At 41.4% G+C, this 19,304-nt stretch overlaps 1 protein-coding gene across 1 annotated transcript in view; it reads left to right on the top strand.

The window, feature by feature from the left end:
- The first annotated feature begins 744 nt into the window (after positions 1–744).
- The window catches only part of EYA1 (EYA transcriptional coactivator and phosphatase 1), a 163,588-nt gene continuing 145,028 nt past the window's right edge, over positions 745–19,304 (top strand). The window contains exons 1-2 of the mRNA XM_057426199.1: positions 745–869; positions 13,464–13,571. Of these exons, the coding sequence (XP_057282182.1) occupies positions 13,539–13,571 (33 nt within the window). The 5' untranslated portion in view covers positions 745–869; positions 13,464–13,538. The remainder of the gene's footprint in view (positions 870–13,463; positions 13,572–19,304) is intronic.

The following is a 19,304-nucleotide window of genomic DNA, read 5'->3' as shown; positions in this document are numbered from 1 at the left end:
CACTCAGGAAACCATGCTTCACACTTCATGCAGGGTCTAAGTTCAGACCTCCAGGGTGGGCAAGAAAAGAATGTTCTATCACTGTTTTGCACTGGCTCTGTACCTGAAGCATAACACACACGGAATCATACACATGCTTTCTCTCTTCATAGGTAATGAGGAGGGGATGACGTGCATACGCTCTGATTTTAGTGATGATCCGAGCTCCGTGGGGTCAGGTGCCATTCGCCTAGCACAGCGTCTCCCAGAGCAGCATCCCCATGCTGTCCTTGATGTCTTGACTCATTCTTTGCCCTCCCCATCAAGGGCAGCGCCGGATGACTCCCCACCGCGGTGAGCAGCGGTGTCAGATAACGCCCTGCGGCCGGGACTGCTGCAGGTATCCCCCGGCTGCCCGCCCTGCAGCCCCACGCTGCCGAGGAAGCGGCGGCGCTCCAGCCCGCGTCTTTAACCCGCAGACACCCCACGCATCCCCACAGCACTGCAGGAAGCCGGGATTCCTCAGGGACCATCCATCCCCCCTCCAGCAGTGCTGTCCCTCTTAAAAACAGATAATCTAAGTAAAGGACGGAGGGAAGCTGCCGGAAGAGGTCGGCGGCGCTCTCAGTGGGCCTCGGCGAGCCGGGCGGCGGGCGGTGCGGCCGGGCAGGCGCGGTGTTGCCTCCGGGCGAGGCGGCGGCGGGAGGAGGCGAGGCGGAGCAGGCGGGAGGGCGGGCGAGCGGGCGAGCCGCTCCGGGGAAGTTTCCTCGCCGCCGCCTCCCCGAAACCCCTCCCCGCCCAGCGCGGCTCCGCGCTCCTCGCAACTTACCGCCGGGCGCCGCTCCTGGGGAACCTCCGGGCCCGCGCCGCCGCGCCGGAGGCCCCGCGGAGTAAGTGCGCACAGTGCCGAGCCGGTGCCGGACACGTGGGTGCGGCGGGGACGCGCGGTTCAGCCCCGGGCGTTGCGCAACGGCGCTGGGCTTGAGGTAGAGGGAGGGAGGGGCGAGGCTGCGGGAGCGCCGGGGGTAGGGAAGGGAAGGGGCAGCAGAGCTCGGCTCGCAGGGTGCCGCGGGGTTCCCCTGTGCTGGCCGGGGAACGCCGGGCGCTACGGCTCGTCCTCGGGGGCCTCGGTGCGTCGGGTGTTTTGTGGCAGAGGGTATGAAAGTGCGAGCGCTGAGTGCGGCAAGTGTTCGGGAAGGTGTCCAGGGTCCCCGATGAGGAGCGGGCAGCTCTTCCTCTGATGGAGACAGGCGGCCGATGCCGGGGCACCGATAGCCATCCCAATCCCACTGCCAGCACAGCACTCCGGTGAGCCGGGCACGACCCCCTGGGGCAGCCGCCTCCCCGAAGGGAGCCCGCTGGCTGCTGCCTTCAGGGTGTCTAGGGTAGGCGGGAGGGATGGAGGGATGCGCTCTTCTTCGCACATTCCAGCACCTTGCTCGGGACAAGGAGGGCGCCGAGCATCGGCCGCAGGGAAGTAAGGGGCACACGCACAGGTGTGTGCCTCAGCTCGGCTCTGGGGTTTCCACTTTGCCCGCTGCCACCTAAGCCCTTCACAAGGATTATTTTTATGGCTAATTGTGAGATGATTTTTGTCTGTGTTGGTCTTGGAGGCAAAACTTTTCTGCTGGAAATACTCTGTTCTTTAAAACTGTAACTAAGTAGTCAGTTTTTCTATCACAAAGTCAAATACCAGAGTTTTGTTCAATTATTAAAATATAATATTAGACTTCCCTTCGCCCCTTTCTTTCTTCTTTTGGGCTCTAAGGAACATAGCGTTGCATTTAAATTGCAGAGGAGTTCACACTGAGTCTTAGTAGCAGAGCACTTTCATGGTGACATATGCTTTAGCAAAATGCAGTATGAACCACAGCACTAGGCAGTTGCTACATTTGAAGGCTCACACTTTCCATAGTATTTTAAAATAAAAATATGGTTATATGAAGATAAATCAGTCATTCAGTGCTGTGAGAAGTTCTTAAAAAAAGAGACTGTGGTGTGTGGAAAGTCCCTATGAAACAATTTCCAGATCAGAGCTGTTCATTCTCTGCCAAGAGCTGTGTAAGCATGAACCATAATGAGGGTAGTTGTAGGATCACAGAGTAGTCATGGAGCAGGTAACCTGGCTGCATCAGAAAATAAAGAGACAGGAGAGCAATATGTATGGAAATGTCCCTAATTGAGGACTGCAGCTCATGGAGGTAGCTGGCATATCTTCTAGACTGGTCTGGATGCGGTGTCCCCCCCCCCCCCGAGCTTTGTCCTAGCTTGCAAGCATCATATTCTAGCATAGATTTCTGTGTAAGGTAAAGTGCAAGTATCTGCATCCTTGAACAAACATTTAAAATTTATGGATTAGTCTTTCTGAATGGCTTGGCAATCTTCACAATGGTAGAATTTGTAATAGCATCAATAGAAATGCTTCCAACCCATCTAAGTAGACTCTAAGTCACTGGTTCCTCACAGCTGTTATTCCTCCCAGGCCTGATGTTTCATTCCTGATTTTCTTCTTTACCTACATCTTCCCATGAATTTAATCATTAAAAGGGTAGGAAGAAGAAGGAGGAAGCAAGTTGCTGTTTTCCCTGTTTGTGTCCTGCTTGCGCTGCAAACCCTGTAGTTGTGGACAAGGTGAGGGATAGACCCTGGCAGGAGAATTTGAAAATCTTCAAAGGTCATTTGAACAGTTTCTCCAACTCAGTTGGAAACTGGGAGCCTCTTACATCCTGTGATTTTAGAGATTTGAGGCTATTTTCTTTGTTTCTTTGATTCAGTTACTTAATTACAGAATCCAAAAATACTATTGCTCAAAGTAACCTTTCCTTCTAGATTTAGAGAAAGAAAGGAAGAGCGATACACAATTGAGAGATTAAATTAAATTAAGAGGCTTGAGGATTTTTTCCTTCCTTTAATTTTTACTCCTTTTATCATTTAATCTAATACATTGACCATGATAAGATAATGATTTCTGAAATGTCTGGACACTTTTAATGCTCTTTCACTCTCTTTTTTTAACCTCTTTGTGATACAGCATCTTATCTCACTCTGTCTTGGAGTGCTAATGCTACTGCATGGCCATAGAAAGTAAAATGGGAATTTACTATTGAGTTCTATGATCCAGGCCACATTACAATGAAAAGGCTTTAGTGGTTGGACCAGGGAAGATTTGCCCAGATTTCATGGTGTGACAATGTACAGTGGCTTCCTGGGAGAGGCACCCACAGGAACAATTCTTAGGGAAGCCAGGGGTGCAGCTGCTGCCCATACCCAAGGCAAGACCTGGGTGGGTGCATGGGCCGTGCAGGCAGTACAGGCAGCCAGTGCTCCCTGCCGCAGCCTGCTGTGATGGGCTGCCCTGAACTCCCATCCCTGTGAGGTGGGTCTGCAGTTTTGCACCTCTCCCTATAATGAAATGAGCTAGGAGAAAGCTCTTTTTATTTATAAGAATGGAAATTGCGTGTAAAGTCCTTAAAAATCAAGGAGGCCACAGCTGTCTTTCCTGTGCTGTTTCCATAGCGAGTCGCCACTACAACTGGCCTAATTCCTGACTTTTCTGAATTTTAATTTCTCAGTTCAATAGCTTGAGCTCTTTATCATCTGAATATTGAAGGGGATCCTAAGTTCTGTGTGAATAAAATTTTTTTTTTGGTGTTTAGGTTATACTGTTCTCAAAAGAAAGTGAAACATTATGTTCAGAATATTAGTGGAGTTCACTCTTTATTATGAAATATTATTCATTATAACTTAGTTATAACTTTGACAAATGAAGCAATAATTCATCTTTTGTAAAAAATGAAAAAATAATGTTATATGGATAACATCTGTTGTCTGTTAGATTTTTCACACTTAATATTTTACTATAGCCAGTAATATATAACAATAATCATAGAATCATAGAATAGTTAGGGTTGGAAAGGACCTTAAGATCATCTAGTTCCAACCCCCTGCCATGGGCAGGGACACCCCACACTAAACCATGCCACCCAAGGATCTGTCCAACCTGGCCTTGAACACCGCCAGGTATGGAGCATTCACAACCTCCCTGGGCAACCAGTGCCTCATCACCCTAACAGTAAAGAACTTCCTCGTTATATCCAATCTAAACTTCCCCTGTTTAAGTTTCAACCCATTACCCCTTGTCCTGTCACTACAGCCCCTACAGTTTCATGTTGAGTTGTGATGGTGAAAAAATATTACAAGAGTATTAGGATAAGCAAACTCATAAGAAACATGGCTGTTGCTAGAGGACAGGTTGATTTCGTAACTTCAACTGTGTTTTGCTCTTGTGGGTTTTGTTTGTGTCATAAATGTATATAAGAGTCATTCTCATTGGTGGATATGGTTTGGAGACATGGAGAATTGAAACTAAATACTGCTGTTTGACTAAACTTGGTGCATTTTTTGCTGACAAAGAACACATAATGCATCTTCGTGTAATTGTGTAAGCAGAACCTATTTATCAAGGTTCCCAATCCTGAAGTTTTCTGGTTTTAATATGTGAAAAATGTTGAGTTGCTGAATTCATTTTCATGAAAACAGAGTCTGGCAGAAATCAGAGGAAAAGAATGTCATCTGTCAAGCAAGAGATCTCACAAACCAGCATTTAAAAATGTTTTTTAGCATTGTTTTCCAAGGAACCAAGAGTCTTACAAATGCTCTTACAATCATTTCCCTCTCCTCCCCTATAATATTCACATCAATTGTCCAAATTTGGCAAAGATTTATTGGTGGGTTTTAGTTTCATAAGAAGTGACTGCTGGCTAGAGAAAAGAGGTCCTCGCCAGTGTCTCCTCCCTTGACCATCACAGAGTATGGATAGTGTCACAGGGAGCCAGGCACCACTGTCCCGGGGATTATACCCTGAGAGGCAAGAGTGTGAGGATGTAGCACAGGGACATGAAGGAAAGCTGGCATCATTGTTAAGTAAATTTAGTATCACTCATGGTTTAAAATTATCTTTCAATTAGTGAATTGTTATTTCTGGTCACCATGGGTCAGGCTTCCAAAGGTATTTAGGTGACTAAAGGTGCACCTGGGTGCTTGCTGTAATTCATAAGGGTGCTTGCAGTATAAACAAACAAAAAACAAATAAACAAATATGTGTAAATGGCTATAGATGTTTAACCTGATGTGGTGCCTTTAAATATCCCATTGGACCTCCCATTGATAGCTTTGACAGTTCAGTGATACAGCCTTCTGTTTTTCTCAGGCTTAGGACCATTCATTTTCTTTCATTTGGACTTTAACAGAGTTTGGGAGATAACTGATTCTCATAGATGAGTCCAAATGAAGAAAATAGACTACTTGCATCTACTAGTGAAACTCTCACACCTATGCAAGTAGGTACCTTTGCGTATGATGAGGAACAGAAGCATCTATAGATAGAAAATACGAGTTCTGGCATTTGATCTGCTGTAAGGATTGAAAATAAGATGCTCCTTATACCATGTGAATGTTGTGACTCATCAAAGAAAATTTTGGTTGACCTTAAGAGACGGGGAAGTTTTCATTGTATGGTAGGTAAATAAGCAAGCAGCACCCTTAGCCTTGTTGATGAGGAGGTGAGGAAGGTCACGTGTACACATATTCAGCTGGTGGTTGATCCATTGTGAATCCTGGAAGCACCACTCACGCAGACACACCAGAGCTCTGGCCGTGTGCCACACGAGTGCAGGCACACTGCCACAGCACCAAGGGCAGGGTGAGGCCAGAGGCCATTTGGTGTTTCTCATCAAGCGTGGGACCTCAGCTGACCCAAACACAGTGGTCAGGTTCCCCTGCACCGAGAGATGCCAAGACTTTGGCCTGTGAGTTTCCCAGCTGAGCGTTAGCTTTCAATAGCAAGGATGACTCACTTGGAACCATGCATTCTGTAGCTCATCCTATTTGGGTGTATTTTTCTGCTCTCTGGGATACTGTGGCTTCCCCTGCTGAAAATGCTGCTGGTAGAGCTTCTTACTTGAATGCTTTTACTAGCTTGCGGGAAGCCTAGGCATTAATGAAGGTTATTATAATTTCAGACTCAAACATATCTATTTTTTAATTAATGAAAGTTACAAAAAAACCCTGATTGAAATAAAACATAGTTTCACCTAGAGGAAAATTACTTATAATTGCTCTGTGTAAATTTTAAAACCTTTACATGTGACTTGTATTAATTCTACCTAACAAATTTTGGCTTGTTTGCACTGAATTGTGCAGAAGCAGTACAGTTGTTTGTTGTTAGGCCACAAACTTTTATAGACTGCATATATTTTACAAACTACTTTAAAAGCTCATGTAAAATAATAAGTAATACCTTACCTTTAATCTAAATTTATAATAGGTGTAGAAAGGCTTCCTAGAGCACATATATAATTATTACTCATTATAAATGTTGTATGGAATCACATGGGTTGAAAGTAAGCTTTTTGTAAAGCATCTTACACTTCTTTCCTGAGCTAAGTAAGTATACAGTTGCATGCTATGTTTTGTAGCTCAACATTTTTCTTTGATGCAGTTCATATACTTTATTAACCATGACACTTACTCTAACAGCGTTAACTTGTGGATCCCACATCTTTTGTGGTCTCTCTGATGCATGAAAAGCTAAATAAATTTAAAAAAAATGGCTGTTGCATTCTGGTTTTCTTCTCGTTATTCATGCTACATAAATAACCGAGGGAAACTGGGGATTCTTATAACTTTCAATAATAAAGATCCCATGGAATGCTAAGAGCAAAGCTGTATAATCCTTGGTTGAGGCACAAGAATTCACACTGTAAATGGTCATTTTATTAATTTTTGAAAGCGTAAGTTTCCCTTATGTTTTCACCTTAAAAATATTCTTTATTTTCTGTCCTTTCTTTGCTGAACAGTTTCAACCTATTTTAGATACAAATAAAGTTGATCACACTGGATAGTTTAAACTTCATTCTAATTTTGTAAGTCATTAAAAAAAAAAAAAAAAAAGATGTTGGCAAGCAAGTTGCCAGTATAATTTTAATGATTTTAACGTTGTTCTACAGTTTGACTTCCATGTGTATTTAATATTTAATGAAAAATATGATCTTTTGCTATGTTTGGAGAGCTTTGCTTTTAGAATAACATTATTGCTCTAAAATTATATATAGAACCATAGAATAGTTAGGGTTGGAAAGGACCTAAAGACCGTCTAGTTCCAGCCCCCTTCCATGGGCAGGGACACGTCCCACTAGACCATGTAACCCAAGGCTCTGTCCAACCTGTCCTTGAAAGCTGCCAGCGATGGAGCATTCACCATGTCTTTGAGCAACTTGTTCCAGTGCCTCACTATGCGTGTGTGTCTCCCACTTTGGCCCTTCGTGGAGTTTCCTGACAGAGGCATCCAACTGGGTGCCTTTGCAAGGGAGATGAGCTCGGCAATCTGCCCATTGCTGGCAGCAGATTTCATACGTGATGCACATACTCGCCAGGACCTCATTCCTGTTCACATCTTAAACCATTTGTGACCATGGTAGGTCAAGGAAGCAACACAAAGACTTTACCAACACTGTTTCTGAACCAGTTACATTTCAGTTTTAGAACTTGCAAAAACAGTGATAAATTATTAGCTTAGTTTTTGCAGTTCTCCAGTATGAGAACTTAGCCCTTCTCAGATGCTTTGGGAGTTTTGATCATTACATTGTCAGGTTTCTTTTTCCACCTAAGGAGAGGTTTCTCTCTTTGCGTTTGACCAAGTTCCAAAACTGGGGGATCAGAGAGTTCTTCTGATCTTGCTGAGATTATCAGCTGTCAGACCCCCACTCTCTGATAAACATAGCAACAACTTTTTGCCTTTGTCTATTTCTTCAGGTTGGAATTTTCTGTTATTCTCATTCCACTTTCTTCAAGTGGCTTAGTCTGAATAATTGTGCTAATCAGGCACAAGCATTTTTCAAGGTTGCTTCCACTTGAATGGAAGATATTCCAGGTTAGCAATTTAAATTAGCAAATTGTTCATAAACAACTTGGAGAATGAGGTGAAGAGTAGTGAGGGCAGACCGTGAAGAACTGCACAAGGACCTTACCAGACAAGTCACTAGACAAGAAAATGACAAATGAAATTCTGCAGAGATAAATATAAACTGTTAAACCTTAACCAAATAGTTGTATCTGTACATGGGAAGTGATGGGCACTGAGATGATGCTCACCGTTCAGAAATGAAATCTCAGCATCAAAGAAAATTCCAAGAAAATTTGTTAAGTGCTCAGTAAAGCCCCCCAAAATCGATGTTCAGAATTCTTAGGAATCCCGGAAGTTTGCGTGGGTTCATAAGGAGGATGGACAAGTACTTGAGCGAGCTGTACTGAGGGTTGCTAGCCAGATGGACTCCATAAGTCTGAGGAAATCCTCTGAACTGAAACAGCAGGAAACTGGAAAGATACTGGGGAAATGGCATATGCTTGCTCTGTTCTTGCTCTTCTGTGTCCAGTCATGGCTGTCATTGGAGGCAGCACCAGGAGGCTTGTTGGTCTGAATCACTATTGTGGTCCTTATGTTCTCAGAGCCCCTTTTTTTCTTGTTAGATTTAATTGTATATGGGAGACCTAACACAAACTCTATTGTCACGTCATTTCTTCAAGACATACCTACACTTACAGTGTTGCAGCAATTTTGTAGATATAATCAGGATTCAAAAAGTAGAACAGATATGTTTCCCAGGTTGTCACCAATATTATTTGCTTGCGCTCTTTGCTTTTAAAGTGCTTCCTTCCATCCTTCTTTCTTCTTCCTTGTGCTCTTGAGTCTCCATTGTTGATCTTGTCCAGCACCTAGTGAGATCTCTGGGTAAGTAGAAGCACCTCATGTTTCTTTACCAGAAATACTAGTTTTCAGTGAAATTAAAAACATTAAGGAAACAGTTTAGGTTTAAATTGACTTTTTTTTTTTGTAATCTTTATTTTAAAGTTAAAAGTGATCACATAGCAAAAAAATCTAGATATTTAGTTTGTATTACTGACTTCAAAATAATGAGATTACTTTGTTGCTGACTTTGGTGAGTGTAGGTGCCATGGGTTTTACATATGTCTGTTGAAGACACTGGAGTCCTTGTCCTATATTTATATAAAGGAAAGCTTACCAATAAACCAATAAACTTAAAGTTTTTCAGCCCTCTCTCCCTCATGTTTACTCCAGCCACCAGTTCTGAGACTCCATGCATTTCTGCTCAGTCCTATTGGAAAAAAAATGGTCTGTTGAGGTGGATATGGATGTTTATGGTGATGCAGAAGTGTTGGCCAGTTGTGCAGAGTGCATTACCTGAAGGCTGTGTACGCACAGCAAGGTCTGGGGCTGGCACAGAGTCTGTGTTTAGGTCAGTGTCAGCACTGCAATTGGTGTGGGACATCTTCCAGCAGATGTGCATGTTAGGTCCTGCACATCTGGGCACCTAGCTGTTTTCTGGAGTCCCTGAGGCTTGCTGTAAGTCAGGATGTTGTACAGAATTTGCAGGCATTCCAGGCTGAATCAGAGGTGGTCTTCAGTCACAGAGCTGGAGTTAATTGCTTATAAAGCTGCTGAAAAGTCCCTTCTAAATTTAATTTAAAAAAAAAAAAAAAGCCCACAACCCTCTTCCGTTTTATTTCCTTTCTCTTTTTTTCTTTCTTTTTTTTTTTTCCTTACTTTCCCCATTTTGGTTTTTAGCTGTTACACTTGGCAAGTTTCTTTCCTAGCATTTGGAAATAATTGTTTTCTAAATGCTACCAGGTTATCTGCCAAATTTAACGCCTTAAAAAGGAGCGGGGGTGGGGGAACAAGAGACCTACCTGGGAATGGAGCAAATGTAGGGAGCTTTTAGCAAGTGCTACAAAGGAAACTTCCCAAATATAGCACCTGAAACCAAAACCATTGAGTTCCCTAATTTTAACTGTAAAATACCGCATGCTATCATCTATATGGTAAAAAGAGACCCTTTCACAGAGGGTCTCTTTCTTTCTTTCTCCACCAAATGATAAAGCACGTGTGGATTTTATGTTATTTTTTTTCTTCTAATGAATGTGCATGGTTTGGGGAGATACAGTTTTGTCCAGGTGTTATTAGAAAATCCTGTCAGTTCCTGAGAAAGTGTGGTCAGTCTGACAAACTTTTTTTTTTTTTTAAAAAAGAAAGAAAAAGAAAATAAGAGCAAAGCCGTATCCCTTGTCTTGGAGATTTTGCAATGGCATCATCTACCGTGAGGTTCTAAGACAGAAACATTTTTGCTGGTGGCACAGGAACAGGAAAAATGTCTAATCCTTTCTTCTTGGTGATGGAAAGTGTAAAGTAGTGGAAGATATTGTTGTGTTCCTGCTGTTTCTGATCACGGTGAGCTTTTGCAGGGGCTCACTGCAACTGTGTGCTGCAGCAGCCCTGGGTTGGCTCAAAGATGTGGGTGTTAGTGGTAGAGTAGAGCTTGCATGAGAAATGCAAAGTTTTTATGGAGAACAGCTTGGCAAGTGAAAGAAATCTGGTTCCTTGTCCTTAAACATAGGTTGTAGGTGGAGGGAGCCAGCTATGGCTGGTTACTTGGTCACCCTTGGTCAGTACTGTCTATGAAAGAGACCACCGTCCGCTGTTGCCTCCCAGCCCTGAGAGATTATTTCACAGTGCCTCTGAATGCATTTAACATCCACTTCCCATGTAGTCAGACACTCACTTTTGTCAGGTTTTGAGGTGAGCACTCAGATGGGGACAGCCCTTACAGAAAAGGAGCTTACTGAAGTCCTAGCCACCTTCACAGACCGGCCAGGGAGTGGCTGGCAACTGCCCTGCACCTGGCTCCAAAGGCTCATGTTCAGATCCATGTGTGCAAGGAAAATTGTACGGTGTTGGATGACGTTTCAGAGAGAAGGGAATAAAATCCCCTGTAAACCACTTTCTGGACTTCTTTGGTCTTTGTGTTTTGTTCTTTTATTATTATTATTATTATTGCTATTATTTTAATTCTTTTTAAAATGGTAATAGCTGTTTAGAAAAGGGACTGCAGGTTATCATGCCTGACCCAGCAGCACTTCTTTAGCTGGTGGGACTCTAAGTGCTACCATAGTGTATTTAATAATAATAATATTTAACCAAGCAAATGACTTCCATAGAAGTAGAGGAAAATAAAAGGAGATATGTACTTTCATGACTTCCCCTCAATTTAGATCTTGTCTTTTTCAATCATTTGAAGTTTTTTCCCTCATATTCAATGGCATATTTTGCATATAACAAGTCCTCTGTAATAGATACTCTACGTAATGTAGATGTAATTTTTGATATATTAACAACTCAAGGGAATTCAATTAGTTTTTGTAAAGCTTTACTAAAAGTTAAAAATAACCTAAGATGACAATTATAATAAGGATAACTAAGTTGCTCTTGTTTAAAAGTTGAATTTTTCAAAATTAAAATTACTTAACTACATTGTAAATCAGCTGTTCTGTATTAGCATCTAAGCCCTCATGTTACTGCTAACTTGATTCTGCTGCCCGACATCTCTGGTGTCTGCTGAAGAAAAGTCTCTGCCCCTAACAGAGTGTGTGGGTATATATAGGGCCCCTTCTTAAATTTTTTTTGCAGTGACTTGGAGGGTGGATTATGTCAGAGCACAATATGCAATAGAGGGCTCTTTTGACGCTGGTGTGTTATAGGAATCTCTCCCAGAGAGAGAAAATGTTCGCTACAGCAGCTTTTGCAAGCTAGGATGCCTAATTACGGTTGAACTATGTTATACACTAAAACATATATGCTTTTTCCTTATGGGCTTTAGTAGAAAATGCTTTTTAAATGTAGACAATTACCAGTCTTGGTAAAGTTTTCTTTCCATTAGTAACAAGAGCACTGCTGATCTGAAAAGCTGTCAGGTCATCCACATACCAGCATTACATCAATTGACTTTTGAATATTTTTCCATTAGAAAAGGCTCCATTTTATTCCCTCGCTGAAGTGGCAGACTTTCAGCTTGTGCGGTTTTTCCATTTATTGAATTTTGCAATAAAAGAGTTTTTGAAACAGATGTCAGTCATTGCTTAGGAGTGGGGCATTGTTAGAGAACTATTTTCTTCTGCTTTTTGCTATTATTATTTTTCTTTCAGTGTTAGGAGAAATTCTTGTCCTTCCCCTCCCTAACTTTAATTATCACTTTTTAAAGCCTTAAATAATTTTCAAATATATAATCTGGTGTAAGCACAAATATGAGCACCAAACCCAGAGATTTCATAGAAACAGTTCAGATTGGCCATTGTTCTCAGCAGGAGTGGGACTGGATTTGATCTCTCAATTGTAAACCAGAAAGAAGGGAGTGGATGCATTACAGAAGCATGGTTCATATTAGCATCTTACTCAGGGTGTGGAGTGGACCTGTTAACACTTTCTTAATGTTTAGATTTTATAGAAGTAGCTGATGTGTACAATGAGTAGTGTCCAGTATGGATTTGTTGTGCACAGAGCAACAGGGCTTGAAGGGATTTTAATTTTTTTATTTCTTGCACGAATCCCATTCAGGTAGAAAGATACAGAATAAGATTTCAGGATCCCGATCCTAAAATATACGTGCTTCATATACACAGTGGTTTTAGAACAAATTATCTTCAGGCCATTAGATCTCCGCTTGTCATAGATAAGCAAAATGCTATTCACATTTTTAAGGGGGATGTGCGTATATATACACACACTCCCCCCTAAAATCAGGTTTACATTTTTAGTATTCTTTAGCAGCCTAACAGGTTTTCTAATGAGAATTTCAGTTGGGCTTGTTTGACTTATTTGAATGTTTAATTCTGAACTTTAAGACCATCACAACCTTTTATTCTAAAGAAAGTTGGCTATGTAAGGAAACCATATTTTGAACTGATGTCTGTTTGGGGGGGGTAAACCTTTGTTAATTCATCTCGGCACTTCACTGTTATTTTTAACATCAAAGAACACCATTTTGGAAGGTGAGAGAGCACAAAGCATCCCATATTTATAATTTATAGGAACTAGGACTGTGACCTAATGTAAACTTGGAGAGATTTAATATAAAAATATCTTTAGCTTGAGGGCAACGGTTTGAAAACTTTGTGGATTTTCTTTTTTATCCTGGCTCAATCTACAATCAAATTTCTTTGTTGTTATTTCCTCTTAGCATTAAAGTACAATTGATGTTGATAGATATCAGGGAGAGGCTGAACTTCCCCCCACCCCCCAAAAAAAAAAAAGGGGAAAAAAAAAAGAAAGAAAAAAGAAAAAAAAAAGTAAAGATGTGTTGTTGGCACAGAAAGCAGCGGTAGAAGAGTTTCTGGCTGCCTTTTATTCGTCTGCTGACAGCAAGCACAAGGATCTCGCTGCCTGCTTTTGGCTTGTGTGGATTTGCAATAAACAGCTCAACTATATATTTATTTTCAAGATTGATTCAATTCAGTGAAGATAACTGCTCCCGACTTGTGTATACTTGTTAGTTAATGGAAAATCACAGATGTAAAGATCAGCTCTTCATTTCATGCCAACAAATTAATACGGTGATGTGGTACTGTCTTTTCCACAGGTGTGTGTGTGCTAGGACTGTCTGAACCTCCCTGTAACTAGTACCCCATATATAATTTGGAAGAAGAAATCTTCAATGGAAGACCCCCAGGGAATAAATCAGAAGTCTGTAAGTAAACAACTTGTCAGTCCTGAGGAAAAAAGTCATGGTTTTTAAGTGGTAATGATTTTTGTTGAGACCAAGCAGCTGGAAAATCTTAGAAAACTACATGTGCTTTTAGTGATTTGAAGCAGTGAATGATGAAATTCATTGAGAGGTGGAGGTACTAAAGCTGCAGAAAATATGTATAGATTTAAAAATACTTGTCTTCATCAATTCATGTTACGAAAAGCTGGGTGTTGCTTTCTCCAAGATTCATTTGGCTTGCTGCATTTGTACTGTTAACATTTTGATCTGTTAGAAAGTTTTTGTCTCATTATTTGAAGTTATTTCTCTTTGCCTGTATGAATATATGCAAATATTGCTTCTAGGAGAAGGGGGTACAACTCCCAGCTGCAAAGTCTCATGAACAGTGGCAAAATTTGTGTTTCTTAAAAAAAGATATATTTCCAGCATTGTTGTTTCTTGTAAATGCTTGTTTATAAAGTCAAAATAGAAGAAATTTTGAAAACTATCACATGTGGTTAATAATATTTTAAAATAATACTTCATGTTTGGTCAAATGATTAGTGTGTGTGCTATGGATTTTTTAGTTTTGTTTGTGATATCATTTTTGGCACTTGGTGAAAATCAAAATGCTACATATATGTTTTTATTCTGGATTGTTTTAACAGAAACAGTGCACAATGAAATTGCCTTTTTTTTTACCAGTTATAAAATAACTCCAAAAACTACTATTCAGTAAATTTGATTAGATTTATTTCCTGCATTTTCTTTCTTGTTTATTCTCTACATCTGACAGTATTCTGCATCATTTCAGTCTTCCCCTTGTATATCCAGTTTCCCCAGTGCTTGTGTTAGTTTTTCACATAGCAACAGAGTAGAAAGAACCAACCCACCTAATAATAAGCCTGTTGTGTTGCATGTTTTTCTTACACTTTTGGTCCAGTGTCTTTTTTAACTGTGTGAAGCAATATGGCTTTGATTATTTCCCAATGTTCATTTGTTCCACAGTCTGTCTCTATGTGTACATTTGGGTATTTATCCATTGCTGCTACAGCAATTTGTGGAAAGGACCAATTCACTCCTAGAGAAAGGGGTGGCCATGGTTACTGACTGGTGCTAAACAGGGATGGTCCTGTTTGCAGATGCAGTCCCAGAGCTTTCAGCACCACCCAAGCTCAGTCCTTCTTCTATTCAGGATCAGGCTTTCCTCTGTGCATGAAACGCCTTTCCACAAAGCTGTTGGGATTTTCTGTGGCTTCCACTGCCATACTGCCTCTCTGTACACTCGGCATAGCCTGGGCTTCATGTGCTGCAGTGGGTTTGGGTCTGGTAATTGTATGCTGGAGCTGTATGTAATGACAAATGTAACTGTCATTTAACATAACGGGAGTATTAAGGGAAATATTTGTTCATGGTTTGGCACCACCAGCACTCCTGTTGGGGTTATTCACTCCATTCCTTCTTTTCACCACTTAGTCCAGAGAGCCTGTAAAACACTTCATCTGCTCAGAATTTCCCTTCACGTTACCCAAGTGGGTGGTAGTCATGGATGCTATCAGGATTGTAAAAATTTAAATCAGTAACTGCTGCATTGACAAGCACTCGGGCTTCTGTAACTCAGGCAAGGACTGAACAGCCGAAAGGTATATGACACAGGGCAGAAGTACTACTGTGGGGTATGACTCTTTTGATTGCTGTGTCATCAGATAGGTTTAAAATTGGGCTATTAAACTTGTGAATCAAATCCTGCAATTAGGCATCATTCATAACTGGACCAGTTGCTGTGTTTGCAATAGTGAATTGACCAACACGGGGATTTCTTAAAAGCAGTAGTCAGAAGGCAAAATAATCTCAGTGAAAATAAAGAAGATGGCATGAACACTGTTTTTATTTATTCTGCTCCCTGTGTGCATACAAGAAAGAAAGAAAGAGAGGGTGAGAGAGAGATTAGCACTCTGCAATTACAACACAAAACCCAAAAGCTGTTTGGGATTTAGCAACTCCTAAAACCTGGAGGTTAGGACAAGAGAAAAACTTTTCTCTAAGTGCCAGCTACAAGGTACTTTTATTTTGGAAATGGCCAATGCAAACTATGCTGTGGAAGCAGTTTCAAGTACATGTGGGTAAGGGAGGACCTTTATTCAGCAGCTGAGAGTTGAAGGTGTATAATGTTTTAGGAAAACAGAGCTAGATGGACAACAGAGCAAGTACCAGGAGAAGGAGAAAGGGAAATAAAAAAAAAGTTTATCAGATAACACTATAAGAGAGTCGATGAGTATGTACATTGCCACGGTCTTTGGCCAAGACTTCTCTGTTGAGAAGGAGGATGATGTTTCACATGGGAATGCCTGTTAGTGTCTAGTATGGATTTATTGTGCACTGACAGCCCATCAGAGTTAACACATACAAAGGATACCATAATAAGCCCAGCAGGTAAACGTCTGCACTCCGTTACATTCATACAGCTAAGAGGGGATTTTAGCATCCAAGCAACACTTTCATCACCTGGAGAAATGGTCCAAATGGTGCTGTCACGTGTTTGGTTCACATTCTTTATGAACTGACTTGTAAACTGCTTGCAAACTTGAACACTGCATCTGCCCTCACCTTGCTTTACTGAGAAAAGAAGCATAACACAAATCTGAGGCTGGCTAGACAGAGGATATCAGTGTATTATCCTGCCTGAAAAAGTCACTGATGCTAACTTGCTTTCTTTCGAAGTCCAAAAAAAAAGGCTTTCAAGCTTGTTTTCTAATAATATGTGCACCTATTAAAGATGGTCCATTTGTGTTTTGTCAAACTAAAACAAGTGGTGGGTTATTTTGAACTTGTATTTCTTTATTAATAAATTGGTTGTTAATTTCAACCCAATTTGTCAGTGAAGCAGAGATCTCAGTGATAACAAAGAAGTTATAAATTCCTACAACTGGACTGTCTCAGTGTCTGGGCTGTCCCTTCTAAAAGACTATCAAAATGCCGTGCTGTTCACCTCACTGACCTTTCTGTGGAGGTACGTCTTCATTTGATTGACTTCGGAGCAAAAAACCCATGAAATAGTATTATTTGGCTTGCTGCTGAAATCTGCATGTCTGATACATAGCCAGCATGATTTCACTTTGAAATGCTATGCATAGGGTTGCATAGCTCATGCTCTGATTTCTGAGTTTGTAAACTCTTTTCTTCATCATCCTGAGGAGACTTCTCTGCCTTCTTCACTCATTTGCAATGAGTCCCACCTGTCACACATACCTGAAAAGAAAAAAAACCACATCTTTTAAAAAATATCTTTGAGGTGAAAATGTCAGTTTGGATGTTACAGAAATTCTGATTATAAGGAAACTGAGAATGGGTAGCACTACATCTTATATGAAATTGGTTTTAAGAACTTGGTGAAATTATTGTGGTTTACGTTTGTGGTAGGCTTAATCTCTGCCAGCCCCAAACTTGGCATTGTCATGACTGCATTGCCCTAGAAACCCTCTAGAAGGTTTCTTCATCTACAAACATGACAAACATTGATAATCAGAATATTCTGGTGTGATATGCTTGATGTACATAGTATGTCTGGGTTAGGGGTACCCTGATGACAAATTTTTACAAACCTCCAAAAGGACATTTTAGAGGTAAGCAGGTATTTTATTTAGTTTGATTTGCCTATTGATTTTTTAAAAAATGTATGGATTTTGATTTATTTGCAAGATTCAGCACAAGGAATTTTTCATAAATAAATACTAGGATGTTTTAAGCAATTACCCTCTGGGAATATTTTGGAGAGTATTCCTCCTCCATTAGTCTCTGTTTTGGTAGCAATGTTGGGTTATTATATAGCATAAAATATGTTTCATTTCTACCCTGACCAGGCTTCTAGTTGAAAATTCTCATTGCAAAATTGTACACCAAGAAGTATTTTTCAGCATCGAGTATTTCTGATGATGGACTTTGCCCATCTGGAAAAACAGAGCAAAGACTTTGAGGCCCTCAGCAGTCAAATTAGATCCAAACAGTGTGTACCCAATGAGCCAAGAAAGGATGTGCTCCTAGTCTGCTCCAGCAGTTAATCTTCTCCGATTCCCCCTGCAGTCCCCAAACCTCAGCCTTCGGTTGCCTCTCTGGGCAGCCTGGCTGCATACTTCCAACTTATTGCTCCTCCCAGCTGCCCGTGGGTCACAGCTCTCCTGCTTACCCCATGCCATGTATTGGAGAGCAGGGCTTGCACTGAAAAGTCACCTCATATCTAACGGGAAGATGCAGAGCAAGCAGCTAGCTGGTTTCAGCAAGAAAAGCAGGGGGGAGGTGGGGAGGAGAGGGGGAGGAACCAAACCAGAAAACATCCAGCACCTGGCTGCAGCAAAATAATGAATTTTGCAGCAAACATCCGAGATTCTGTGGAATCTTGGAAAAACGCCAGACTCCACGACCACAGAAATGCTGAGTCCATGGGGCCCAGACAGAGATGGCTGGGGCAGTTCACATCTCTCCCTCTTTGTTTCGAGCTCCTTGCAGTCTTAACTGAGGCATCAGGTTACACTCTTTTCACATTTTCAAGGTTATCTTCACTACCAGAAAGGGTAGAAAGTCCATTCTGTTTCGAGGCGAGCTGGGGTTCAGTGGTGTGGCTCTCCAGCCCAGGAGCCGTTTTAGAGGCCATCATGGCTATGCCCGTGGGCATGGCCAGTGACAGCCGGACACGACTTCCTGCTTTGAACAGTGACATCAATGGCATGTTTGTCATGCTGTCACATTATGTGTTTGTCACATCAGGGGACCAAGTCTATGAGGAAAATGGGTGAAAAAGCAAGCGTTTTACCTCTGGTGAAAACTCATAGCAACCTGTGAAAATCACCTATATTGGTGCTACCTCAGTTTCTCTCAAAGGCTGGCACAGCAGTGTACTCCCTCCTGTGTCCCCTTGCTATTCTAAAGAAATGTATAATGTGCTTCCTTTTTAGAAAGCTCTGCAAGGCAATAACCAACAAGCACCATGCAATTGCAATCTGTAACTCAGCCTGTAAAATGGAATTGTTGCACCCTTCCCACTCCCCTTCCCCTCTCTATCTGCAATTGGTAGGATATTGGAAACATAAGCCACAAAACCTTCTTACAACACTTGGTGTCAATAAGAGTGAAGAGGCAGAACTAGCTGATATATTTAAGATCCTCACATTGAAATGAGCTGTTGATAGGCAGTCTATAACTGCTTAATCAGTAACTATTACTAGATTTTTTTCTTTAAAGATATTTTAGTGAAAATATTCTGGAAAATTGTAAGCTGTTTGTGGACAGTTTGTTATTCACTACAAGCTATTCATTCAGCTGGGCTTGCAATAATACTACGGAGGAACTCTTGATACTTATAATGTGCTTTTCCTAATGGGTGGCAGAAACTGCAGTGATGTAGGCAGTGATGCTTGCAGCACTGACAGAAGTATATCTATCCACAGCATATAGTGTTGGGCACATCAATCTTTGCAGAACCAGAGCCTTTAGGCATCATAGCTCTAATTTTTAATGAGTGTTTATAATTATCTGCCAGTGATTCTAACAACTAATCCTACCGCCAGCATAACTCTCAGTGCATTTTCCGCACACACCCATCTGCACTGGCCTTATGGTCCTGGCTTTAGGATTAGGGCAGAGACCTTGCAGGGATTTTGTTGGGGTCCAACAGATACCACCAATAACCTTATAGCTACAAATCCTCTTTGAGGTGAATCTTTGTCTTTGTTAGGGTGTGAG

This window comes from Pezoporus wallicus, unplaced genomic scaffold, assembly GCF_028554395.1.
Source record: "Pezoporus wallicus isolate ANWC-B61680 ecotype Strahan unplaced genomic scaffold, APGP_CSIRO_Pwel_v1 contig_4131, whole genome shotgun sequence".
Lineage (NCBI taxonomy): Eukaryota > Metazoa > Chordata > Aves > Psittaciformes > Psittacidae > Pezoporus > Pezoporus wallicus.
The sequence above is the reverse complement of the archived record's forward strand: the minus strand, read 5'-3'. Positions and strand labels throughout refer to the sequence as shown.